At 39.0% G+C, this 27705-nt stretch overlaps 1 protein-coding gene across 1 annotated transcript in view; it reads right to left on the bottom strand.

Moving 5' to 3' along the window:
• The window catches only part of ccnyl1 (cyclin Y-like 1), a 49100-nt gene that overhangs the window by 8490 nt on the left and 12905 nt on the right, over window positions 1-27705 (bottom strand). Inside the window, exons 2-8 of the mRNA XM_051930323.1 lie at window positions 22985-23059; window positions 15947-15981; window positions 15460-15560; window positions 13478-13513; window positions 9915-9966; window positions 8684-8803; window positions 5235-5401 (exon numbers count right to left, since the gene is read on the bottom strand). Of these exons, the coding sequence (XP_051786283.1) occupies window positions 5235-5401; window positions 8684-8803; window positions 9915-9966; window positions 13478-13513; window positions 15460-15560; window positions 15947-15981; window positions 22985-23059 (586 nt within the window). The remainder of the gene's footprint in view (window positions 1-5234; window positions 5402-8683; window positions 8804-9914; window positions 9967-13477; window positions 13514-15459; window positions 15561-15946; window positions 15982-22984; window positions 23060-27705) is intronic.

Here is a 27705-nt window from a genome sequence, read left to right as displayed (position 1 = left end):
AGTGTATTAGCCAAGGGTTTGAATACTTGTTTCAATGTCGAGATTTCAGGTTTTTTTTTTTTATTTATTTATAATAATTTTGCAAAACTTTCTAACATCCTGTTTTCTCATTGCATTCTAGGATATTGAGTGCTGCTTGAGGAGGGGAAAAATGAATTCAAATGAATTTAGCGAGATGGAGTGGGCTTAGGAGCATGCACTAATACACTTAGGACCCGAGTGCAGCCATGAAACGGGTGACACCTCAGCACCACACGAGTTCAGATGGAGTGGAACAGTGTGAGGTTTTTTATGGTGGCTGGAGTGCCAATTCTAGGCTGGAACATAAAATATGGAAAAAGTGAAAGGGTCTAAAATCTTTCTGAATGGTGGTACTTAAGCTGCACTGAAAACAATTTATAAAAGTAATAATGAAAAAATTTTGTATCTGGTGCCAAAAATAATTGATTTATAACAATCCATCCATATTCTAAACCCACTTATCCTAAACAGGATTATAGGAAAGCTGGAGGATATCCCAGTAAGTATCAGGCACAAGGCAGGAACAATCCCTGGACAGAACGGCAGTATTTATTTTAATATAAATATTATTCATTCACTTGCAGATATTTATCTAACTGCAGAATCTCCGGGCATATGGAGGCCTCAGACAAGGCATACAAGTACAAAAAGGAAAACAGATGTGGCTTCAATATCTAAGCGAGTTATTATTAGTGCTTTATATGATGTATCGCTGTCCCGGAGCCATATTGATTACACTCCATTAGAAAAGGTATGCAGTACTTCAGATAAGTTGCTGCAGGTTTTGAGACACACAGAACACAAAAACACTTCCAGACTACTGGTTTAAAAAAAAATGTCCAGCAGGAAGAACAAATAAAGAATAACCCAGCATTAGAGTGCAATATTATTCATTAGAAGATAGTAACAATGGACCTTGAGAATAAGAAAATGGAGGAGGGAACAAAAAAAAAAAAAAAAGACAATAAAGATACCCGCACAATGTTTATTAGCAGTAAAGGACTTGCAGGCATTTTCACCATAGTGATAGTAGCAGGAAGGCTGTTTATTGGAACAGAGGCGTACAAATAAAAGACCATGCGGGTCGCTACGGCAACTAATGGATTTGCCGAGAGTCCCCACTATTATCTGTGAGCTCTAAGAGCACTCGAGTCTGTCCAGGCTCATCTCTGAAAAGCTTCAATAAGGTGGCTGTATGCTTGCATTATACAAGAGTTTGCGTGATGCACAAACTGAAGCTAGCACTGTGCTGACCTGAATGCAGCGATGGGAAAGAGGTCCATTCAGAGAGCACACAGGATTGACATAAACAATAAATGTTTAATTTGCACATTAGATCACGTTTATAGAACATGTAGACATTAATAAAATGCTTGCTAACAAACTCCTGTTTACAGCTGAAGTTATCCTCTTCTTCTTCCATAGCTAAATGGGAACATTTTTATATGGGTCACTTTTTTTTTTTTTTTTTTTTTTTTTTTTTTTTGAGTAGACATCCAATCATCTGATGCCAACTCATAATATTTAAGTTAAGTACTTTATAACTTAACTATATCCCTAACTCAAACAATGAGGGAAACTAACTTGACCAAACTTAAAAAAAAATATAATGGTAGCACAGTAGTTAGTGCTGTTACCTCAAAGATCTAGAGTTCTGTATTCGAATCCTGCACCTGGACACTGTCTGGTGACCCTCCAACATTTCAAAGGACATACAGTTTGGGGTTACCTGGTAACTCTAAAACTAGCAAATGTCTAACAAATAGTGTGTATGTGTGCGCCATGTGAGAATGACACCCATCCTAGGGCAGTTTATCACTGAGGCTAGGGATCTGCACTGGCAATCGGAAGGTTGCCGGTTCGAATCCCGTAAATGCCAAAAGGGACTCTGCTCTGTTGGGCCCTTAAGCAAGGCCCTTAACCTGCAATTGCTAAGCGCTTTGAGTAGTGAGAAAAGCGCTATATAAATGCAAAAAATTATTAATTATTATTATTTGTACCCAGTGCTGCCAGGCCAGTCTTTGGTCCCCCAATGACCCTGAATTAGATGAAGCAAGTCAGAGAATGTAAATAGGCGCTGAATGTAGTGTGCACTTTTCTTTTACAGTCTGTAAAGATAATTGGTTAAGAGGAAGTCCATAAAGCAAAAGGTAGGATGCAGTATCTAACAGACAGAAATATATCTCAAGCTATGAACGGTGCAGCGATGCAATTCAATTGCAAATGCAAGATCATCGACCCAATTTATTCACTGGTCTTGGCAGCAGTAAAGAGAGTGAAGGATGATGAGCAGCAGTAGTAGTCAGTCTCAGGTGTACAAAATGCAGTGAAATTCTTACTTGCATGTTGGACCAATATGCAACACACTGCCAATCTCTGGCACAATGATAAATAAATAATCAAGTTCTTGTTTAATAGAAAACACAAGCCTGAGTAATGGTCACTGGGAAGAACACAAAAACATTTTCAGTGCTTAAGTACAAGAACATTACAGACCACATTGCAATGGTCTCTCGGTTGTGCAGAGTCATTCTGTAGAACATCCAGAAGATCAGGCCATATCTGACACAGTATGCAGAACAGTTCCTAGTCCAGGCTTTGGACTTCTGGCAGACGAGAGTTGCAGTAGTAACTGCATGTGCTACCAAACTGCTGCAGAGGATTCAAAATGCAGTGGCACATGTTGTATTTAACTAGCTGGGACAGGCACGCATTACTACTCTTTTCAAGTCATTACAGCGGCTTTCTGCAGCAGGCATTAAGTTCAACTCTTTGATGCTCACCTACAGACTAGTCAACGGGTCTACTAGTGAACAGTATCTGGCGATCCCACCTCTGCATGGTATCAAATCTCAATCCAGGTCATTGAGCTACCCACTTCAATCTGATCTTCTGACTCACTCAGCACGTTTATGAACTATATGAAGACTCTCATTATGTTAATATCTGTCTAATAATAATACATTTTATTTATATAGCACCTTTCCCATGCTCAAGGCACAACCGATAATGGTGTTGATAGGTTCTTGTAACGAAGGAGAGATTAAAATATTTACTGCTAAATACAAGTTAACTTGTAGTAGGCGATCTTTAGACGGAAAACTCTGTTTGGGACCATAGTACCAAATACAAGCATATTCTTGGGTAACAATTGTAAATAAAGAATTATGGGCATCTGAAGTAAAAATGAAACCAGCATCCTGGTAAAGAATATTTCACATTCAGTCATTTCTTATTAGCCATACTTTGGATAACATTTACTTGTCACAAAAATAATTTACAAATGTAAAACAGCCGCCATCTGAATATCTCTCAGTGATTAGTATCTCATCATTATGAAGTTCAAATGAAAAATTCACATTCAAATCACAACGAGGGCGGCATAGTGGCGCAGTGGTAGCACTGCTGCCTCGCAGTTAGGAGACCTGAGGTTCACTTCCCGGGTCCTCCCTGCGTGGAGTTTGCATGTTCTCCCCGTGTCTGCGTGGGTTTCCTCCCAGAGTCCAAAGACATGCAGGTTAGGTGGATTGGCGATTCTAAATTGTCCCTAGTGTGTGCTTGGTGTGTTTGTGTGGGTCCTGCGGTGGGTTGGCACCCTGCCCAGGATTGGTTCCTGCCTTGTGCCCTGTGTTGGCTGAGATTGGCTCCAGCAGACCCCCGTGACCCTGTGTTCTGATTCAGCGGGTTGGAAAATGGATGGATGGATCACAACGAATTGTGCAAGATCTAACTTGTTAGACTCGACAGAGTTATCACGAAGCTGGTGAGCACAAAGCATTTTCGGTTCCATGCACAGCTCAAATACATTTTTTGTTCTTTAAAGAGACTAGGGGGTTTTGCCTCCTGATCGCTTCGCTCGCCAACCTCCCCGGCCTGCACTACGCGCCAGCCACTTTGCGTCTCTGCCACTCGCGTATGTGGATTTCACTTGCACCAAACAACAAAATCTTAATTCTCGCAGATACACCTCTTCATTGGGAAGAAACTCTACTCTTCCCTGATGGAAACACAAATTAGACGATCTACAAGTCTCCGACTTAAAGTTTAAATCCGAACAATATATTCGATCTCTTTTCACTGTTGTTATTTCACCGAGTAATAATTTCCATTTGTACTAATGCGATCACTACTATCATTTTTTGAGACTTTCGAATTTTCTTACTTCCATTTAACTGTGCCCTGCTATGCATGTGTATCACGCCAACGTTTTTTTAAGTCTTTACAATGTTCTACTTTGTCATCTACTCTGTGTGTTTTATTTCCGGCCCCAGGCGTGGTTAAATCTCTTGGCACAAAGTCTCGTCTCGCAGGACATGAAAGTATCTCTCTGAAAAAGTCTCGTCTCGTCCCAGGCTAGAAAGTCTCGTCCCAGGATTTTTTATTATAATAGAGAGAAAAGAACACCTTTATTGCAAGCTTTTCTTAGAAACAAGATGAGTTTATTTATTATTAAAAACACCTTGATTTTACACTGGCATCAGGTACAAGCTGACCAGTCTCCACGGTGGTATGCAATGCGTTAACTAGGTGGGTGTTCTGTTTGGTTTGGAGCTCTTCAACTTGTGATGATCAATTTTGCAGCCCTGTCCGGTAACACAGCCCCCCAGATCGAAGTTTACTTGATTAAGTTGACTGCTTTTATATATCCCTTTAGATAAAAGTGAGTAAATGTAAATGTACTGCTATAATAGTCCAGCATTGTCATTCAATTATTTTAATAAATGAGGTGATGGTTAACACAGGAATGAAAGAGAAAGGAAAAAATACCTGCTACAGTGATTGCACATTTCACTTTCTACAAAACTGAACGATCAGAGGTTAGGGTCCCTCGGCAAATGAGACACTTGTATAATACAATTCCTTGCTTAGCAGAATCTTTGATCTTCAAAAATATTCAGAGATTTGTTTTTCTGTTACAGACTCTTGACTTTTTTTTTCTCTACAGTTGTGTGAGAGGACTTATTTAACAAAAAAAAACAAAAAACACACGCACACACACACACCTGATATTAAATTCTCAATGTTATAACCCACAACAGTTCTCTTGTGTGAATATTCCTAGTCTCCTGGAAATGTAAGCGGCTCATTAGGAGTTTAAAGCAGTTTGTATCAAAAGGCAGTTCCTTAAGTATCCTGCTATACACATTAGACAGAAAATCTGTTTGATCCAGACTCTCATGGTAAAACAAATCTAACTCTTTGTTCACACTTACATGTCCTCTACTGTGATGTCCTTAAGGATCTGGCAGTAATCGACATTCCACACTGCTTGGTCATCCCAGACCTTTGACGCGAGCAGAATAGCTCCAAGCACAATTCTCTTCCAGTTACTAGGGCAGATATCAATCTCTGCATAGGTAAGAAGACGCTCCAGATAAACCTATTAAAAGAAAGAAAATGATAATTATCGGTAATACAAGACTATAAAATATACTTTTTAAATGCAACATCTGACTAAAAGGTTACTAACAAGAAAAATTACACCTGCAGAAAACAGGAATCTCACAGAACTAGAAAAGGTGTTGTCTTTCACATCTTAAAAACGAGATCATAATAAACTCAATGTCAATTTATAACAAACTTTCTAGGCTTTCTCAAGCAGCATCCCCCACTTGAAAGTGCTTTTAACACCTCATTAGTTAGAGAGTTGCTTGCTTTACATTGTGATGGGGCTTGTAAATGGCAAGAGGCCATCTATGGCAAAGGCACCATAAAGATGGCACTGGACAGTAAGGGTCCAACTAGAAGTCTCTTAGAAAGAGGAAGCTACATTGCTAAGTCCTTCAGATGCCAGTGGGGAACATGAAGGACGCTAGAAGGTGGTATTCCCTGCACATGTTCTCCTTTTCCTAAGTAGGCAATGGCACCGGTGTAAAACAGAATTAGTTGAGACCTGGGTGGAAGCACACAGCTATCTATTGGCGATTCTGAAAGACACAATGGCCAAAAACTCTTGCAGGTTCCATTTAAGGGAAATTTTTCCAGCTTGCAAAGCTTTATGTACAAAAGAAAAATACATTTCACCAAACCATCTGAAAACTATTTATGTTTGAAAGCCTTGTTTTTGTGACACTTGATAATTTGCTCCCTTTGTACAACAGACTCCATCTATCACTGCATCTATGCCAGGATTAAGGAAGAACATTTTAAAAAGTGAAGCTGCAACAACTGTGCAATGGTCATAAGACACATTTGAAAATATTATAATGAAATGTGTACGGCACTCCAGCCAGAACACACTTTTTTTCAGACAAGGACCCAAACTCTACACTCACATTCTTTATCACTCTCTGCACATATGTCCTTTCTTTACATAGCATCTTTTGTAGATCAAAATTTGGTTTCATGATGTGTAAAACGTTGTGTTTTTATAAAAGAGTAGCAATTTAAGTTCTGCTCTATATTTGTCTATTCATTTCATAATCAAGTCATAGGCAGACAGATGCTACACTTCCACAGAATTCACTATCCTAGCATACATTTCATGTACTAGTCTGGATTCTGCCCATAATCAAATTTTAAATCCAAAAAGCCTCATATCGTCTGCCTTTCCTGATGAGGGTTGCAGCAGGCCCAACAAGTTAACCCACACCACCCTGTTTTCATCTACAGATTCCAGTTCTTTCTGGAGAATTCCCAAGCGAACTGAGAGATATACTCCTTCCAGTGTGTCCTGGGTCTGTTGCAAGGTCTCCGCCCAGTGGGATGTGCCTGAAACAGCTGTAGGGGGAGCCTGCCCAGAGGGCATTCGTACGATATGCCCAAGCCACGTCAACTGGCTCTTCTTGGTTCAGAGGAGCACAGATTTTACACTGAGGATCTCCTGAATCAGAGTTTCTCACACTATCACAGTGTGTCAGCCCAGCCACCCTGCACAGAAACCTCATTTCTCCTTCTTGTATTTGTAGTCTCATTCTTTTGATTATTGCTCACAGCTCAACCATAGGGGAGGACAGGGAAGCAGATTAACTGGTAAACTGAGAACTTTGCCTTTAGAATTTGTCTGCCTGGGAGTGGGTTACTGGCAGGGCTGTGGAGTCAGTCAATTTTGGGTACCTGGAGTCAAGGTCGGAGTCGGCAAAAATGTTCCGACTCCTAATAAATTTAAATTGTAATGAAAAAAACAAAAAAAACAGTAAGTTCAAAAGGTCCCATTTCACAAACAAAAGTCATAATTAAGTACTTATGTAAGAATAAAGCCCAGTGCATAGTTGTGTTATTACTAGTGTGAAGTTCAGATGAGCGATTATACAACCTGACATTCACATATTATAATCTGGATTATGGTACATTACAAAAAGTGTTTTCATTTTATTTCAGATCTAATGTGTTTAACAAGTTCATTTGAGCGTAAACAAGTGTAATGATGTAGGTGGAGGTGTGTGCTATGGCCTGATGGGTGTTGAGGGATTCTTGTCTTTTGTTTAAACTGGCCAATACGGTAGAGAGTCCGCTTCCTAGCCGGTTAAATGACGTGTATGCTGCCTTCTTTAAATCAACATGGAAAATACATTAGCGTATTAAATACAGAGGAGTCGGAGTCAGAAGTACCGGAAACTAAGGAGTCAGAGTTGGAGTCAAAGGATTTATCTACCGACTCCACAGCCCTGGTTAGTGGGACCCACTTCTGGAGCCATGCTTGGACGTGGCTTCACCTGGTGGTCAGGCAATCCAAATAATCCAGGTGGGTTCAGCCTGAAGCAACAATGTGGAACCATCTTGTGGGTTCACTACCTGCAAGATGAAGGGTGAGGGTCGGGTGTGATGGAAATTTAGTGGTGGGCAAAGGTAGGAAAGACCTAAATGGACTAGACACTGGGGGGGGGGGGGGGAAATGAAATTAATAAAATGAAAAAATTGCTTCTTCCAGCGATTCTTCCTATTTATGTTTTCAAATTAGGCAACTTGTTGATAAAAGGCATTTCTAACTTTCTGAAGGAGAGGATACCTAAAATTCTCTCTTACTAAATATTTAAGCCTTCTTAAGATATCACACACACATTCTGGGCATTTTAAAAAATCTAAAAGGATGCTTTAAATGTTTAGCCAGTCTCCTGCATCCATAGCATGTTCTGATGGTTGGTTTATTCAGCTCTGCTATAATCAAATTTTGACTGATACTTTTCTCATTCCTTTGCTCTGGACCATTAGTGACTGTACCACTAGATTTACAGACACTGAAAAACTAGCCTTAAGGTATGCTTCTTATTTCCAGTTATCTAATGTAATATTTAATGAAGAGTGTGGTGTTCATTGTCTTCTCTTTGTATTGTACAAATATTAGTGGTCTGTGGGAGACATGCAAGTAAGAACCGCATTGTGCTCGGTTCACAACAGACAACCCAAACATGAACGATGGAATCACAGTGGAGAAAAGCAAACATTAATATAAGGAAGACTGCATATTTAGTCAGAAGACTCAAAGAGGCTCAGCAATATACTCACAAATTAAATAACAAAGAATGCTTCTACAAAATACTCCTAAGCATTCAGTGGAGTAACAAAAATCATGAACTTTACTGATCTGTTTGGAGACTGTGTGCCCTGTGAAATGCACTGTTTAAAAACAAAGACAGAATGACTGATATACTTGTGGAGGAGCAGAATGTAACAAGAGGAAATCCAGATATTCAGTAACATGCAGAGGTGGTTATATTCTTACCAGGGTTACTATTGCACACTCTGCAGTAAGCTGAGCAGCACTAAACAGTGTTCTGACAAACCGATAAATGTGCCGGTGTTCTGGATCATTCCTGTGGTAGTCTTCAGGCACCTCTTCTTTCTAAATGGACACAACATGCAAAGAGTGATTTCAGGTTTTATTATAATGTAAGCATTATATATATATATATATATATATATATATATATATATATATATATATATATATATATATATATATATATATATATATATTTCTTTTTTTTTTTTTTTTTTTAAGAATTCTTTTTCTTTGGCACCCTCTCTTCAACTAAACAACAGGTACAGCATTTGTTAATGTTACTTTAGACCATTCTCGTATTGCATCTCTCATTTGTGCATTGAGACAGTTTCTTCACCGTTATGTCCCACATCAGCACCCAACATAATAGAACATCCTTCTACCTACGTGGTCATCTTCAAAATATTGGGGTTCTGCTGCAGAGCCTTTCCCAACAGCATTGTGTGCAAGGCAATAAACAGTCTTGGACAGGGCACTAATTCATCACAACATACACCGGGGATATGAAGAAAAAGAAACCACACAAACACACACACAGAATGAGGAGAATGTGGAAACTTCATGAAAACAATAATAAAGCGTAGGATGCAAACCCTACATGTGAGGCGGTAGTACTAACCACCCAAACACCCACTGTAGATAGAAATCATTATTGAGATTGTGATACTGGTGATTGTCCACGGTTTAAGAATTCCGTGAGTGGGCCTACACATACACTCTAAAACATACAGTAACGGGGTAAAGAAAAACAAAAATTAGATGTCAGTCTCCACTCCTCGCAGCACTGCCACATATCAGAATATTTTCATCTGCTGCTGTTCTTCAGAGCTGCTCCAGACATACATGACTGAGAATTTCAAATGACCTCCACTGTTATATACAAAAATGATTCATGGTCCCATGATGCTGCCTTGTAACTGCTCTGGTAATGGTGGGGAAAAAAAAGCAGCAAGTAAAATAAGGGACAGAAGAAAAGACACAGGCAAGCTGGGATTGTAACTGGGAATTGAAATGTACAAATGTCCAGTGTCTAAAATGTCTAAATCTTTAAACATGTACTGAAAATCTAAGTCAGAAGGATCTGCCAAAAATTACTTTTTTGGCAAGAGTCCCATTCTATAATAAATATGAAATTACATTTTGAGAACAGTAGAGTGTTTGATACACCTACCGATAAAGGATGCAGCTTTTCATCAAAAATATCAAGTGATCTGTTGGAGTCCCTGTTGAAAAATAATGCATTAGTTGGGAAATTCATTTTACCACACAATACATGAAAAACAAAATCAAATGAATAGCTAAAAGTAGTGCAAGCACTGTAAAATACTAAAATTTCATATATTAAAGTATCCTAAAAACTCATAGTAATTAACGAGAGCATCTTGTCCATGAATAAGCGACACTCTGCCCATCTGTCAATGCTAACAAAGGGTTGACTTGTGTGAGATTCAGCCACTCACTCCTAAAATGATCTGCATTCTAATTTATGAAAATGTCTGCATGTTGTACAGCAGGGAAATGCAAGCTGATAAGGAGCTGGGCCGTATAAAACAAAGATGAGGTGGGCTACAGATTTGGAATACATTTTTAAAAATATTTATAGCCTACAATTTTGGTTTTTATAAGATTTTGCATTCAATTCAATTAATGTTTTGTGTGCATTACTGGCCAAATCAAACATATTTGTGTTGCTTTTGTAATGCACACATTTTTTTTAGCTAAATGTCAGGACATAATCAGTGTAATTGGCAGTTGCACATCATTGATCACAAGCAGAAGTATCTTGGCCACAAGTTTTATCACGGAGTTTAACAGAAAATAAAACTGATAAGACATGTATACTGAACTAAAACATCTCCCCCCCCCACCCCCCCCCATTAAGTTTCCGATGTTTAACAACATTGCTTACAAAGAACTCTTTTTGATGTCTAAGCAGCATGTTAATTGTGCTTCTGTCAGAAGATGGCACTATTTTGCAGCTTTGCCTCCTATGGCCCATCTCACCAGTGGCTATTAAATGTCTAGAAAGGAAGGTACATAAACTATTTTTCCAGGGTGAAATTTGTTTGCAGTAGGACAGTACAAGAACATAAGACATTGTTACACAGAAACGAGAAAATAAGCCAAGACACAACAGCTGACAATGAGTGCTGTCATAAGTACACACATTCAAGATTACTACAAAGATTAACAACTACCTTTAACAGTACATAAAATAATAATTCAGAATATAGCAATGAGCAGTATCTCTACAAGTAACAGAATCAAAATGTTCATAGCTTTGGGAATAAAAAAGGGGTTCTTAAATCTGTTGATCTTTAACCTTAGAAACCTAAATCTGCTGCCTGATGGCAACAGCTGAAATTAGAGAAAAGGGGATAGCGACTGTCTGACAGAATTAAGTTTGTCTTCTTTCTACCTTCTCTGTAACACAGTTCAGTAACAGTTCTGCTGCAAACCAATAAAAGCGATTTTAAATAAAAGAAATAATGCAATAAAGCCTAATAATGATAATACTAGGCATCCCTCTCCCCATCTCTTCTATGTATCTGATTTTTTTTTTCTGGTTGTAGGGATAGCTAAAGCCCATCATAGGAGCAAAACAGGACCTGCCCATCCATGTCAGGACACATCCACACTATCAGACCAGTGTGCACTACTCTTTGGATTGTGGGAGGGAAACATAAGTAAATACGGGGTGCCAACTCAAAAAAGGGTACCAACACTCAAGATCCAGAGTTGGGTTTCCACTGCCGCTAGTCACTAATGCTTGCTTTCAAATCACGGTGGCATTCAACTTTAAAGGCCAAAATAACTATGTAGTTAACACTCTTTTTAAGAAGAGTCCTAGAAAAGTATGAGTTTCAGTAATTAATCAGACAAATATACACAATTCAACAAAAATATCCATCTTTTCCTGAAAAAATACATTGAATACATTTGCAATCTGGTATAGAGGGGGATAGAAAATAAAACAAAATTATTTTATTTTTAATAAAACAATTTTATTTTTATTTAGAAATATAAAAATTGCTAAAAGATGCTATTTCAGAATTTATCTAAAGAAAAAAAACTGAAGTTTTTTCAGGGATTAAAAATGTGCAAATCTAAAAGTATGTGATGAGCACCACCTACTGGACTCTACTGAAATGTGTTTTCAAAGTTTTGGTTCTAGTAACCATAGTTTTTTTTAAATGGACTAAATAATCTTCACATGTGTAATTGGGAGTTTAATTTAGGCATCTATGTGGAAAAATCTAACAGGGATGAAATCTTTCAGTGTAACTTGACATTTTATTATTCTAAATTTAAGGTAACCGAAACAATATGCCAAACTAATTTCCATCATTTGAACCATTTTGCCTTGATAACAGGCTATTGTTTTACGGCTCCTGTATTATAACCCTAATTTTTGAAGGAACTTTTGAAAACCCTTAACTACTTTAAACTGGCCTTCTTCTAATCACTTAACAGATACTACAGGTATCACTAGCATTTATACTCCTTGGGTTTTTTTGGGGGGTGAGGGGTATGTTGAGAACATTAGTTGCTTTCATAAATTGTAATTCACTCTTGTAACTTATTGACTTATTTTGTGTGTGTTTGGTTTTTTTTTTGGTTAGACGGTGGTAGCACAGTGCATCATGTCCCCTGGTCTAAGTATGCTGCAGCCACCTGAGATGATGAGAAGATGAAGAGAGCTCTACAAGAGTATCCTATTAATGGTGACATAGGATATAGAATACCCAGAAGGGGTTGGGTGGTCTTTTGGCCTTTGTGCCCCAACAGGTTCATCTTCAACATCCTACCAACTGGAGTTTTTATTTTCCTGTCCTCCCTGGATATCTGAGCATAACTTTTTGTAATTAAGCTGGACATTATAATTCTCTTCTTCTTTTGGCTGCTCCCATTAGGGGTTGCCACAGCGGATCATTTTCTTCCATATCTTTCTCTCCTCTGCATCTTGTTCTGTTACACCCATCACCTGCATGTCCTCTCTCACAAAATCCATCACCCTTCGTTTAGGCCTTCCTCTTTTCCTCTTCCCTGGCAGCTCTATCTTAGCATCCTTCTCCCAATAAACTCAGCATCTCTCCTCTGCACATGTCCAAACCAATGCAATCTCGCCTCTCTGACTGTCTCCCAGCCGTCCAACTTGAACTGACCCTCTAATGTCCTCATTTCTAATCCTATCCATCCTCGTCACACTCAATGCAAATCTTAGCATCTTTAAATCTGCCACCTCCAGCTCTGCCTCCTGTGCCACCGTCTCCAACCCATATAACATAGCTGGTCTCACTACCGTCCTGTAGACCTTCTCTTTCACTCTTGCTGATACCCGTCTGTCACAAATCACTCCTGACACTCTTCTCCACCCATTCCACTCTGCCTGCAGTCTCTTCTTCACTTCTCTTCCACAATCCCCATTACTCTGTACTGTTGATCCCAAGTATTTAAACTCATCCACCTTCGCCAACTCTACTCCCTGCATCCTCACTATTGTTATAAATAACTGCTCTATATTTTTTTCTTTATCCTGGTAACCCTTTTTAGCCATTACCATTGCAAAACACTTTTTGCTACTCTCATGCACAAAAATGTGAGATAAAAAAAAATATTATAATTAAAACGACAAAGCCCAGCATTTTATCCATTCATACTATTTGGAAAGTTGTAAATGAGCTTTGGACAAAAATACTAGGAAAAATAAGACAATAAAAAAGTGTTTCTTACCTTTTTTTAATATTGTAGAATATTGCTAAAGTAACACTGAAGGAAAAAAAAAAACAGTATGAGCAATAGTGGGATGAAATGCCTAAACCTCAGGATGGATGGTTATGTAGGACAGGCTTGAATTAGAACTTGAATACTAATATACAGTAGAGAAACAAAAATACAGAACAGTACAGGTGAACATAAAAAAAATAAATAAATGCATTTCAACTCATGCACATGCTTTAATGGATTCATCATTCCTCAGATGAATAACAAGTTAAAAAATAAACACTATTTAAATGAGCGGCAGCTTGACATACAGTAGATTCAGAATGTATGAAGACCTCTTCACTTTCTCAATTTATGATTCAGCCTCGTTTAAATTTATTTGTTCTCCCTCATCAAGTAATACTCAATACAATACCCCAGAATGACAAAGAAAAAAAAAAAACTAAAACCAAAAACTGAAATATCCCAATGACACAAGAATGCAGATCCTTTCTAATGACATTTGAAAATTGTCTCCCATTCTATTGTTCATTATTGAGATGTTTCTACACCTTGTTTGAGTCCACCTATGGTTAATTCAATTGAAATGGACAAGATTAGGTAAGGTACACATCTGCCTATAGAAGGTCCCACAATGGATCAAAAAACCAAGCCATGAGGTCAAAGGGAAATGGCTGCTGAATTTAGAAACAGGATTGAAAAGTTCCTGCAGCAATGAAGGTTACCAAGAGCAAAGTGGCCTTCATAATTATTAAATGGAATAAGTCTAGGAACAACAATGACCATTCCTAGAGCTGGCCACTCAGCCAAACTGAGAAAGTGATGGTAAGGGCCATGGTAAGAAAGATGTCCAAGAACCCAGTGGCCACTCTGAAAAAGCTCAAGCAAGAGAACTTCTGTGGAGATGAAAGAAGCTTCCAGAAGGACAACAATCACTGCAACACTCCACTGATCTGGGATTTATGGCAGAGTGGCCTGACACAAACCTCTTCTCAATAAAAGGACAAAGGTAAGGCTGCTTGAAATTTGCAAAAAGGCACCGGGAAGGGCTCTCAGACTTAGAGAAACAAGATTTTCTGGTCCGATTAAACCAAGATTAGCATCATGTGTGCAGGAAACCAGGTACTGCTCATCACCTATGTAATACCATTCCAATGATCAACATTGTGTGGGGTAGTTTTTTGAGCAGAAGGGATAGGGAGACTTGGCAGTGTTGAGGGAAAGATGAACTGAGCAAAGTACTATAAGATATCCTTAATGAAAACTGCAGTGTCCACACGACACATGAAGGCATGCATGGAAGGACTCTCCGACAGTGAACTGAGAAAACCAAGATAGAATTGAGGTCAAACAGTTCAAAATGTCATGTCTGAAGGAAACCAGGTAGTGCTCATCACCCATGCAATGTCATTTCATTAGTGAAGTGTGGTGGAAACAGCATCATGCTGCGAAGTTGTGAGATTAGTCAGGGTTGAGGAAAAGCTGAACAGAGCAAAGTAGAGAGAGATCCTTAATGAAAACCTGCTCCAGAGCTGGACCTCAGATTGGGCTGAAGGTAACCATCCAACAGGAGAATGACCGTAAGTATAAAGTAAAGTCAACATACAGTGGGAGTGGCTCAGAGACAAGTCTGGGAATGTCAGAGTTGTCCAGCCAGAGTCCGGATTTGAACCCAAATGGACATTTCTGAAGAGACCTGAAAACAGCTTTCCACTGATGGTCTCCATCCAACGTGGCACAGCTTGAAAGGATCCAGAGAGAAAAATGGCAGAAAAATCTTCAAATCCAGGAAGACTCCTGGCTGTAAGCATTGCCAAAGGGGCTTCAACTAAGTGCTGAGTAAATCTTCTGAATACTTGTGTCAATGGGATATTTCAGTTTTTATTTTTAATAAATGTGAAATTTCTAAACTCTTGGTTTGGGGAAAATTATGAAATTTCTAAATTCTATACTTTCCAAAATATAGTTATAAAACAATTTAATTAACTTACCACTTTATTGTGCTTTTTAAATTAGGCTGGCTGACTGTGCTGTCATCTATAAATATTGTAGAACAGGAGCTATACTTTTTGGAAAGCTGTCCTGGTGACACCTTATAAACATAAAAATCACATTTGTTAGGAACAAATATGGAAGAAGGTGCAGTGTATAGGCTTTATTACTTCCTATTATAATAAGACACAGCTAGCAGGATATTCCAAAACAGATTACAGGTAAATACAATTCATTTGACTTTAATGAAGCTATTTGCATAAGTTATGGACTAAATGCTGACAGCACTTTAGACTGGGGGGAGACGTTATAGAGTTTAACTTGTTACTTTGTCAAATCAAAATAGGTTCCTTATAATGTAGTATTTACCAGAAAATATGTCTTTAATCAAAAAAAAAAATCCAACTTGTTCAAATGCTTTAAATTAATTAGTTCTTCTACCTGTTCATAATGCTAAAATAAGGATATAAAACGTGGATTACTTACATGGTTAATATGATTGCTTTTTCTTTTCTCTCTCACTATAAAATAAAAAAACATTAATGCTATAAATCAATGTATATCCAACTTTACTACAATAACTGGTCTCTGAAAGACTACATACAGCCATGCATTGAAGATCATTTGCTCAAACTTTAAAATATGTACAGTATACATTCTCCCATTCAACTACAGGGAGATTTACTGGAAAGAGGCCCCAAATATTCTGTAAGAACTCTCGCTAGGATGAAGCAATCTGAACGAAACAACGTGCCATGTGTTCCTCAGTATATGGAGCTTCGAACAAGCTGGGATGGCCCTGTATTGGAGCGATGAGGTAGGCGCCGGACAGTCGTCGCAATGTTAAAGCTCTGTCTGCAACTTCTGGGTGTGTCCCGTCCGTAACCCTTCAATCAGTCACTCAACTTCTCATCAGGATGGTGGTGTGCAGTAATGAGCAGCGTGTCTTCATGGCACCGACCTATTGGGTCACCAATTCTCTTAAGTGATATCAGAATCAACTGGATAATCGCAAATTAACAGGTTACTTCCAGCAACGTGTCACACATTGGCAAGGAAGGTCATTTCAAAGTGGCTTTGGCCACCACCAGATATCTTCCTTTGGGGTCTATTCAACAAGCCTCGCATTGTGGAAGATTTGAAGGAAAACATCCAATGTGAAATTGCTGCTATTAAACCCGAGACGCTTGCTGATATGTTCAGGAATATGGAGCGCCGCATCAAAATGTGTCTGGCAGAAAACGGAAACCACTTCCTGCATCTCATGTAACTCAATCGATTACACATATGTCAAGAGGTATGTAGCGTATCTTTTTGGTTCAGATTGCTTCATCCTAACGGGAGTTACAACAGAATGTTCAGGGTACAAATACAGGAGATTCACTGAAAGAGGCCCTGTTCACTTCTAAATTATCATGGTACATTAACTCTTTCAGAATGATCCACCTTTACAAACATGAAAAGTCCAATTCACCACATATAACTATTAACACTTTATTTAGAGAATTTTTTAGTTAGAATATTTTTTCTTCAATACAGAATATTACCATTTTCAATACTGTTATACACTTTACTAAAGCAGCTGGATGAAAAGAAACAAAGACTACACTAAATGGCTGCTTCACTTAGGCCACTTGCTTATTTACACAAAAAGCCTGCTCTTACAAAACAGCCAATCACATTGCTGCAATTCAATACATATGCAAGCACAGTGAAGAGATTTAGTTGTCATTTGACCAAATATTAGACAGACAAGATGTCCTGAACTAAGCCACTTTTGTTGTGATATGATTGCTGGTGCCAAACATGGAGGATCAAGCTACCAAGACAATAGGTCTTTAAACCGACAATCTGTAGTGACCAGCAGTTCTCTTAATGAGGGAGGTCAGAGGAGAATGGCCAGACTTATTCAAATTAAATGAATGTCTCCTAACATTAGGATGACAGCTCTTTAGAATGGTGCGCAGGCAGACATCTCTAAATGCATACCATGTATCACGCCTTGAAGCAACCGTGTTATAGCAGCAGATCATGCTGGGCTCCAGACCAGAAAGAAGATGATGAGGAATACAGAGAAAATGTGATCATCAAAACTGACCAACTGAAGATTGGTAAAATGTATCCTGATCTAACAAATCTTCTGCTACAACATGGATATAGTAAGGTGAAAATGTGAAATAGACATCATGGACCCAATGTGTCTCAAGTCAACAGCACAGGGTGGTGGTGTTAGCGTTAGCAGAATGGTTTGACAAAATGTTTTCCTGGCACATATTAGGCATCTTAAAATGATACTCGAACCAGAAATAATATTTTTATAAGTGGTTTGGAGTGATGGCAGAATGGAGATAATAATGTATCGGATAGAATGGGAACCTATGGTAACAAATGTTGGACAACAGAAAGACATTAAAAAAGTCAATGAAAAAAATCTCACATTTGTGGTGTTGCATAAGCCATGTGTAAAGCCATCCAGTTGTATTCTCACAACGTGCAAAACACGTGCATTTTTTGCTAAAATATCTTTAAATAAATACCACTGGAAAATTAAAGTAGTCCACAAACCGAAGGCCCCTTCACACTGAACCATGCTTTTAAAATGAAGACGACCTGCTCAACTGTAAGGTGTGGCAAAAACCGTCTGGAGCTACTTTGCTGCTTCAGAGCTTCGGCAGCTCACCATCATTGAATCCACTTGGATTGTAGCAGAGGGTGCTTGAGGATAATGAGAGACCATCTGTCAGAAGATTGAAGCTCAGCAGAAAATGGACCTTGCAACACGACAACAAACCTAAACATACCAGTACATCCACTAAGGACCATCCACTAAGAACAACATGGAGGGATCTGGAATGGCCTAGCCAAAGCTCAGACCTGGGGGATTTGAAAGAGGCTGTGCACACAAGACACCCCAAGACATTGTGTTGCTAAAAGAATTTTACATTGAGGAGTGTGAAAAATGTTTTGCCAGTCAATGTCAGAGACTGCTAGACAATCAGCAGAACTACTGACTTGAGGAGGAAACACCAGCTATTCAAGTCAAGGGTGGATGAAGTTTTTCCATCAGACAATGGCATGTCTGTTCATTTCCACCCGATTATTAAAAAGTAAAATTTTTATTGTTTTTTTCCCCCCAGTTACATCAACTTTATCTATAGATACTGTGGTCCTGTGAGGAATGGACAACCCAGGTGAAACATTGGGGTGCAACACTGGCTGACCCGGTTTATTTCCGAGTGTTTGAAGTGCAAAGAAATACACAGCACTCAATGACACAGTCAATAAACAGAAAACAATGGAAGCCTTCCCAGGGCTCTTAAATTTGCCTTTCCTACTTCTGTAAGTTTGGCCAAGGAGCTCCGTAATCACTGACTGCTCAGTCGGCAAGGGATACCCCTTTCCGGTCAGCTCATTATTTATGGGTCACCAACCAGAAGGGTTGGAATCCGATGCCCTCGACAGGCATCTTCTGGACACTGTGGGAGGAAAGGGAGAGGACAGAACTCATGCCTGTATGCCCCAAATCATCCAAAGGGTATAACATATCTTGAATGAGCCCTGAAGGGGATCCTCTGATACGAATGCATAACAATACAGTTTAAATGGAGATCAAATCTTGATATGTCCATATATAAAGAACATCTCATTGGGCATACTTACTTTTTCCCTGTGACTGTAAAAATCATCTAATTTTATTGATTGATCCCGAGAACCACTATTTAGTACTGAGGTCTAGCACACTGAAAGCATCACACTAGCATTCTGTGCATCTCACCTCTTTGAATTAAAAACCAAACACTTGAGCACATGCAGATCACATGCTTTACAACCTTCAACTACAGTTGCAGGTTACCATTTCTTTACCTCTATTTACCGGCAAGACCCCCTTCTTCAGATAATATTTTCTAAGGTGTGGCAAATCTAAAAAGAAATTCAGTTATTACTGATTATGTGCCAGCTGCACAATCTTAGGATGTACTTTCCTTAAGTTTGTATTTTATCCACCACTTCTGTTCCAATGAATTGAACGCTCCAGTCTTTGAATGATTTACCTTCACATATCTGCAACCAGCTTAAAAGAAACATGTTACTGTGTGAAACTGACAGATTTCTTTTATACACGTTCTATGGCAGGTAGAGAAGCTTCTGGTTTGTCGTTGGCATAATTTAGACATTCTCCCAAAAAATTTTTTTTTTTTTTTTTTTTTTATACACAAAGTATGTGGAAGAAGAGTAAATAAAAATTAATTATATTCAACAAAGAAATATGGAATAGGAATGAATAAAAATTAATCAATCTAGAATGTGAAATGGAATGCAAGATGCATGTTAGCAAGCAAAAAGTAGCTGTTTTGCAGTATTTTCAGGTGGCTGGGGAGAACGATTTTTAATAATGATGAAAAAAAGACAATTCCCTTAATGGTAAAAAGTCAAAATTGTGATTTTATGGTGGTTTTTAAAATGTGAAAAGGCAAAGGAAAAGCTTAAAAAATTGGTTAACTCCAAAAGTAATCTATGCTGAAACTACACGGATTATAGCATGTAACTGAAAGAGCGAAGCCTGATTAATTTTATAGATGGCCGTGGCCCAATGGCTCTGCCCGCGTAGTAGTGAAAAAGAACAGTGAGAAGGGACCTGCCTGGCTCCCCACTCCTGATGTCACGCTTCCCCCTCCCCTAGGTCTGCAGCCTCTGTCTCAGATTAGCGTGGATATATCGCATCTGCAAGCGAACTATGATTCTTAGCGCGAGGAGAGAAGTCGCAAAATCAACCGGAATGTTCAAGAAAATTCTAGAAAAAACCCCAGTCTGAATCCATTAAGTAGTTCTCTCGTGAAAAGTGGACAGACATAAAGATGGTTTGTATATACTCATGGATAAGTCCAGACTTGATTTTACTGTACAATTTCAGGTATTTTATAATGTCAGTGTATAAGTCGAATGCGGAAAACTCACGCTATTGGTCCAAGAGATTACGATATGCTAACGCCCACCTGAGAGAGTCACCACGGAGAACACAGCCTTTTTTTTTTTCCCTATTTATTGTGCCTATATGACCACACGGTAATACCTGAACTATTCGGACGCAATGTTTGCACTGATTTGTGTTTTTTGTATCTCCCACCCTCATACACCTTTATCGTAAGAGCATCCCTTATCTACGATGGAGAGTTAGTCAGAAGAAAACATTAAATTAAATGTCGTTGAGGTAGCAAAAGAAATTGGTAACTACGCTGCAACAAAATTCGATGTGTCTGAGAAACTGGTGCGAAACTGGGAGGCGGCAAGAAGATGTAAAAAAAATAAATAAAAATAATAATAATAATAAAAAATGTAAGTGTCGCATTTTTGAACAGGTGTATAAATCGGGGTCCGATTTTATGATCGATTTTTTTGGGTTTCAAGACCCGACATTTTTTGAGGTGGATATAAGGCGAGGCAGAAAGATGCCATCTTACCTTTGCACAATAACTTCTCTGTTTAGAAAGGAAACAATAACAAAGTAAAAAAGGCTTCCTTAACAAATTCCTACAAACATTTTTGCTAGTGCAACCAAGCCTTGTCCTCCAGATGAAGGTAACACCATTCGGTATCGCTCAAAACCAGCCAAGCTTGCAAGTTTTTTGACTTCAAGTGCCAAGTTTCAATGAAGAATTCAATAATTCATATCCACTCTTTGGTTAAAGACTGTGGTATACAAAGAACTGTGCATTAGAGATAAAAGATTAAAAAAAAAAATCTAAGTCATCGTGATCAGCAAAATATACATTGAAAGAAAAATAACCACTCACAAAGAAAAAAAAAAATAACTGCAGGACCACAAGCAAGTGTAGAATATAAAAATCTAGTTTACCCCAGTCACACGGGGCTTGTAGAAAATATTTAGTAAAAAATATGCTAAAATTACTTAAATTCATTTTTTTCTTATCAAATACTCAATATCCCAGAATAAAAAAAATAGAATTTAAGCAATTTTTGCAAATTTATTTAAACCCCCCCCCCGAAATATCACATCACACGAATACAGATCCTTTGCTATGACACTTGCCGTCGAACTTGGGTGCATCCCATTCTATTGGCCATCACTGGGATGTTTCAATACCTCGCTTGGAGTCCCACCTGTGGTTGATTCAGTTGCTTGGACTGATTAGGAAAGGCACACACACCTGTCTACAGAAGGTCCCACATTTTAAGAAAAACTAAGCCATGAAGCTAAAGACAGGATTGTGTTGGGGTACAGGTATTGGGAAGGCTAGAAAAAGAAATTCTGCAGCATTTAAGGTACCCAACAGCACAGTGTCCTCCAAAATTCTTAAATGTGAAATGTCTGGAACAACCACCACACTTCCTAGAGCCAATCACCCAGCCAAACTAAGTAATCGGGGAAGAAAAGTCACAGTAAAGACAATGTGATAATGAACCCGATGGTAATTTATGTTACCAGTGTAACATTCTGCTAATCTGGGCTTTATGACAGAATGGCCAGAACTTATGAAAGCCAGATTTGGAGTTTGCAAAAAAAGCACCTAAAAATACTCCCAGACTGTGAGAAACAAAGTTCTTTGGTCTGATGAAACCAAGATTGAACTGTTCAGCCTCACGTCTAACGTGTCACATCTGGAAGAAATAGGGCATCACTCATCACCTGCTCAAGCATGATGGTGGCAGCATCAGGAACTGGGGGACTAGACACGATTGAGGAAAAGCTAAATGGAGAAAAGCACAGTAATATTTTGAATGAAAACCTGCCCCACTGAGCCAAAGTTTCATCTTCCAACAGCACAATGAAGACAATACAGGAGTGGCTTAGGGACAACTCTGGGAATGCCCTCGAGTAGCCCAGCCAGAGCCCACAGCTGAACCCAACAGAACATCTCTTAAGAGACCTGAAATTTGCTATCCACCAAAGTTCTCCATCCAACCTGACAAAGGTTGAGAGGATCTGAAAAGAATGGCAGGAAATCCCCAAATACAGAAATACGAAATTTACACAAAATGTCAATGTAGGGCACAATCAGAAAGGTTCCTCATTTGGCTCTCAGACACCAGAGAGATAAACTTTTAATTTTAACATTAAGTGTAAACATTTACCTTGATAAAATACTCTATTTACAGGTATATAAGGCATAAAAAGTGACAACTTGCTACAACATAAAACTAAAAAGGTGCAGCTGTATGTGATTAAAAACAAATAGCACTAAAGAAGCATGCTTATCCAATTTAAAAACTTGCTTTTGTAAACCTGTAGGACAAGGCAGCAGTCTGAGCCCATTTTATATTTTGATAACTTGAGATAAATTATTTTATGGCCAAACAACAGATAAGCTAGCAGAGCTCAGAGAAGGTAAGAGGAAGATATCCGAGCTATCACATGGTAAACTTTGACCATCACAGCCAGTCCTATAATAAATAGTGAAACAAAGATAAATGCAAATATTGTAAACTTTTGACTTCAATGAATATAAATGCTTCAGTAAATGATTACCGTGTATGGCATTACTGCAGTTTTCCATGCAGACTTACCGTCCGTCTGTGATTTGCTGAGGAAGATGGTGGTTGCTCGTGGGTGGTCGGATGGGTTGGATTCTGGAGGTAGATCTGCGAAGACCAAATTAAAAATAAAAGTGTTAAATGAGAGTGTTGACAGCCATTTCCCAAACCAATAGTGTTTTGCTGTATTCCAGAACTAATTAAACTGCCTAAAATAAATACTGAAGATGCAATACAACAATATCATTTTGGAACGCAAGCATCTTCAGTGAATTCATGCCATTAAAGAAGAGAACAAATTGTAATGACTAGACACTTGTACCCAGCACCAGTCTACCTCAGTCACGGAGGATACTTTGGAAAAGGACCTGTTAATTTTAAGCACACATTTAAAAAAATGTGTATTGTACCCAAGTCTTACAAAGACCAAAGCGTCTTGCTCCCATCTCAAAGCAAACTAGCTAATGGAAAGCTGATAAATTTCAGCAGCTCGTTCCTACCCCGTAACAACAACCTGAAGTATCTGGGGGTGGTACTTGACCGGTCAAACAATATTACACAGAGGTTTACAGTTACTCATTGGAAGCTTCTGCTAGCATGATAAACATGGCAGGCCTAGGCCTGATATTCCTCACAGATGACTATTGTGCTTTGGCATGGATTAATGGCCCACATGTCGAGAACATGGATGCTCAATTAAATAGGGAACAATGAGGATGATCTTTGGCACAGAAAAATCTTACCCTCTAAACTGGCTGCCTAACATCAATCCTTCCCCTCTCATAAGACAAAATAGTTACAACTATAGAGAAAACTAATAGATAATAAGCATCTACAAATTCACAATATAAAGAACTCCATAAAACAGCAGCCAAGACTACTCTCAAGACATCCACTAACATCCAGAAAGTCGTTAGGTATGGAAGGATGAAATGTTGGCAAAAACTCCACTGGAAAGGCAGTTAACACACACACACACACACACACACACACACACACACACACACACACACAGTAAAAACCCATGTGGCTCTGAAATCTCTGGTGCAATTTAAACTGCATCAGAACAAACTGCAGGCATTGTGCAAATTTTGGGGTGAAATGAGATATCATCAGTATCAGCCGAATGCAACTGTGGAGCAGAGTGGCAAACCACCCATCACAGAGCCGCTGAATGCCCAATAAGACCTTATTGTGGGGACAAAGAGGATTTTAATCAGTCCAACTCCAGAACCAATCAAATGGTTCAGGGACCGGGATGTGTAGTTTTAGCAGACTGACGTGCAATAAGAAATGAACTTTTATACATTGCATTATATACTTTACGCTCATTTTATTGTATATAAGCACTTGATATCTTGAACAAATAAATTGTAATGAAAACACCACCCTCTGGAATATGAAACAGTGACCTAACATCCAGGACAGACAAGTAATACTGATGGAGTAATTTGAAGTGCAATGGTCAATAGTTTGCATTTTGCAGATTCCACCAATACAAAAGTGTGGGGTTTTCCTTCCACATCCTAAAAACTGAACCGACAATTCTAAATTGGATCAGTGAAGGTGTGTGTGTGTGTGTGTGAGAGAGAGAGGCCCCAGTAAACGTCAGGCACAGTATCTACAGTTTATTCCAGCATTGCCTAGAGTGCTGCTAGCATCTTCTTACCCCCACACTGCCCCAGAACTGGAATAAGGGCATTCAGCACAGGACTGTAGACATGACACCAGGTTATCATGTAGATAGATTCTGTAAAACACCACATATCTGTATGGGTTTTCCTCCCATGTCCCCCAAAATGTGAAGATCAACTTGGTACTCTGTGGGTGTGTGCCCTGTGCCACATCCAGGGTATGTTCCTGCCTTTCAACTCACTCACTCAGTGTGTTTACGTGTGTTTTAATAAACTGGCTATTCATAGAAAAACCAGTTTTAGAAAGCTTGTTTTTAGATTCACAGTGACCACTGATGAGGTTTAATCTTTTGTTATTGCATTTTTATGACATTGGAACATTTTGTTAAAGGAGAACTCTAAGTGGTTTTGGCAAAAAAAAAAAATTCAAGAAAACAGATTTTTTTTCCCCCCCAAAACATCACTCAAATCCATTTATTTATAATCTTTTTTTAGGGTTACCAGCAAATGTGCTAGACCATTCTGGAATACCTTTGTAGAATCCGTATACTTGATCTCTTTTCACACTTGCTTTAGTCAATGACATATCAAAGGTATGCAGGTATACAGGGGACAATTGCTTTTCATTTAACCACATTTCAGGAGGCTACAACACTTTTTCCAATGAGCTGTAAAAAGGAAACCAACAAACTTGTCCAGGTCTATACTTGTAAATGTGAAAATATTTTGGGAGCAGACAAGAGCAGGTTTAAATTTTCCAAAAACAAACTGACCAAATCATTTTTTGGTTTGTGATTTACTTCCTTCCATATTGCCTATTTCACTAAGAATTGACAAAGCATCTTGCAGAAGCCTCTATCGGAGATTCATGTTATCCATTGTGGTGCCCGGCGGGCGTTCATGCCCGGCCGGGACGCCCAGCAGGACCGGAGGAGGGCTTCTGGATCCTCCGGAACACGAGGGGGCGTCCTCCCTGGTTGCTGTGGGGACCACGGGTACAGAGCTTGGAAGCTCATCCCTGTAGGGGCGCGTGCTCACCGCTAGGAGGCGCCCCAATGCCTTGGGAGTGTTGGACCTCAGTACTTCCGCCGCACCGGGAAGTGCTAGGGGGAAGAGAATTGGAGACACCCGGTGGACTTCCGGTATCACCGCTGGAGCTTCCGCCACACAGGGGTGTGGCTACAAGCCCTCAGGATGCAGCTGGAGCCCTTCCGGGGTGAATAAAAAGGGGCCGCCTCCCTTCAGTCAGGGGCAAGAAGGACGAAGCTTGGCAGAGAGGAGTGGAGGTGGACCAGAGACTATTAAGGCATTGTGTTGCGGCCAAGGACTTGAGGGGTGATTGGTGCTGAGGCACTGGGTCTGTGCACTGTAAATATGATTAATAAACGTGTTGGGTGAAACCATCGTGTCTACCTGTCTGTGTCCGGGATGTTCCCCACACCATGCAGTTTAATTCTTAGAAAGTACAAGGAACAAATATGTACACCTGTAACGTACAAGGACACTATTAAGAAATCACAGGCTGGAAGGTTCAGTTTGCAGGACCCCGAGTGAATGAATCCCTTCACCTGCCCATGTCTGTATTACGGCGACAGGAAACAAAACTACAGTGAGTACTCGTGGTTTGTAAATACAACACAGCTGTCCACTTGCAGGCCCAAATACTGCATAAGAGGCGGTGTAGTGAAGACAGCCTTTTTTTTTTTTGCAGAGTAAGCCTTCTATTAATAGAAAGTTATTCCAATGTTTGCATATACCATTAACTTCCTCCTGTTCTCTTGTGGAAACTAAATCCCACTGACTTTGCCATAATGTCATTAAAACAATCCATTTCCAGACGACCGGTGCTGCTTACTTTTCATAGTACATGCCTTAGTGCTTGGTATCTGCAACCTGCCAGCACTCCAACTTGAATGTCAAATCATCGAGTGCTTCCTACATGCCACAACCATGGAATTTATTATTAAAAAAATGTTTTATAAATGATAGGCACCCCCAAGTCAAATCTTTCTTTACAACACAACTTAAAACGACTGCTATTTGAAATCAGTCCAAGACTGACTATATATTTATGGGATTAGGCTTCGACTACCAGACAGTTGAACGGTTGGGAAAGTGCAGTGGGTCAAACTGTATGTAAAGTAAGTATTTAAAATCCCTTCATATTTTTTCACATTTTGTTATGTTGCAGCCTTGTGCTAAATTCACCCCCCCCCCCCCCCCAAACAACCCTCAATACTCCACAAAAATGATAAAGTGAAAATAGGATTTTAGAAACAAAAATTAATATATATATTAAAAGATATATTCATTTTCTCCTCATACAATCATTATCCCAGACTCAAAAAAGTACAAACAGGTTTTAGGAAATTTTTGCTAATTTATTAAAAATAAAAAAACTGAAATCTCACATTGAACCAAGTATTCAGACTCTCTTCCTATGACACTTGAAATTTGGCTGAGGTGGATCACATTTCTATTGGTCATCACCAGGATGTTTCTACACCTGGTTTGGAGTCCACCTATGAGCAATTCATTTGATTGGAATGGTTAGGAAATGCACACAACCGTCTACAGAAGGTTCCACAGGTGACCATGACCAAACCATGAGGTCAAAGGTACTGCCTGCAGAGCTTATAGAACAGGATTCCGTCAAGGATACAACTAAAGCATTGGCAGCATTGAAGGTTCTCAAGAGCACAGTGGATTCCATAATTTTTAAGAGGACGACGTTTGCTGCACTAATTGAAGACAACCTCTCCGATTCACTCATTGGTCGAGAGTCCTGTTTTCATTCAAAGAGTCATTCACATGAGGTTTTACATTTCCTGGTTATTCCAGAAATCTCTAATTAGCAATATTTTAGCAAAAAATTATGTGTTTTGCACGTTTTGTGCATACGGACTGGATAGCTGACAAGTGCGTTATGCAAAGTATTGGAGAATGTTACTTTTAAATGTAATCCTTTTTTTGGAGGTAATGACTAATATATGCAATCCAATATGTTATGTAGTTACTTATCATAAAATGTAATGTGCTACAAAACAGGGCTTTACTTTTGTGTTACTTTTTTCATACGAAACAAGAAAAAGTACTTTATGTTTCACTGCCAGCACTTGT

This window comes from Erpetoichthys calabaricus, chromosome 8 (genome assembly GCF_900747795.2).
Source record: "Erpetoichthys calabaricus chromosome 8, fErpCal1.3, whole genome shotgun sequence".
NCBI classification, from domain to species: Eukaryota; Metazoa; Chordata; class Cladistia; order Polypteriformes; family Polypteridae; genus Erpetoichthys; species Erpetoichthys calabaricus.
The sequence above is the reverse complement of the archived record's forward strand: the minus strand, read 5'-3'. Positions and strand labels throughout refer to the sequence as shown.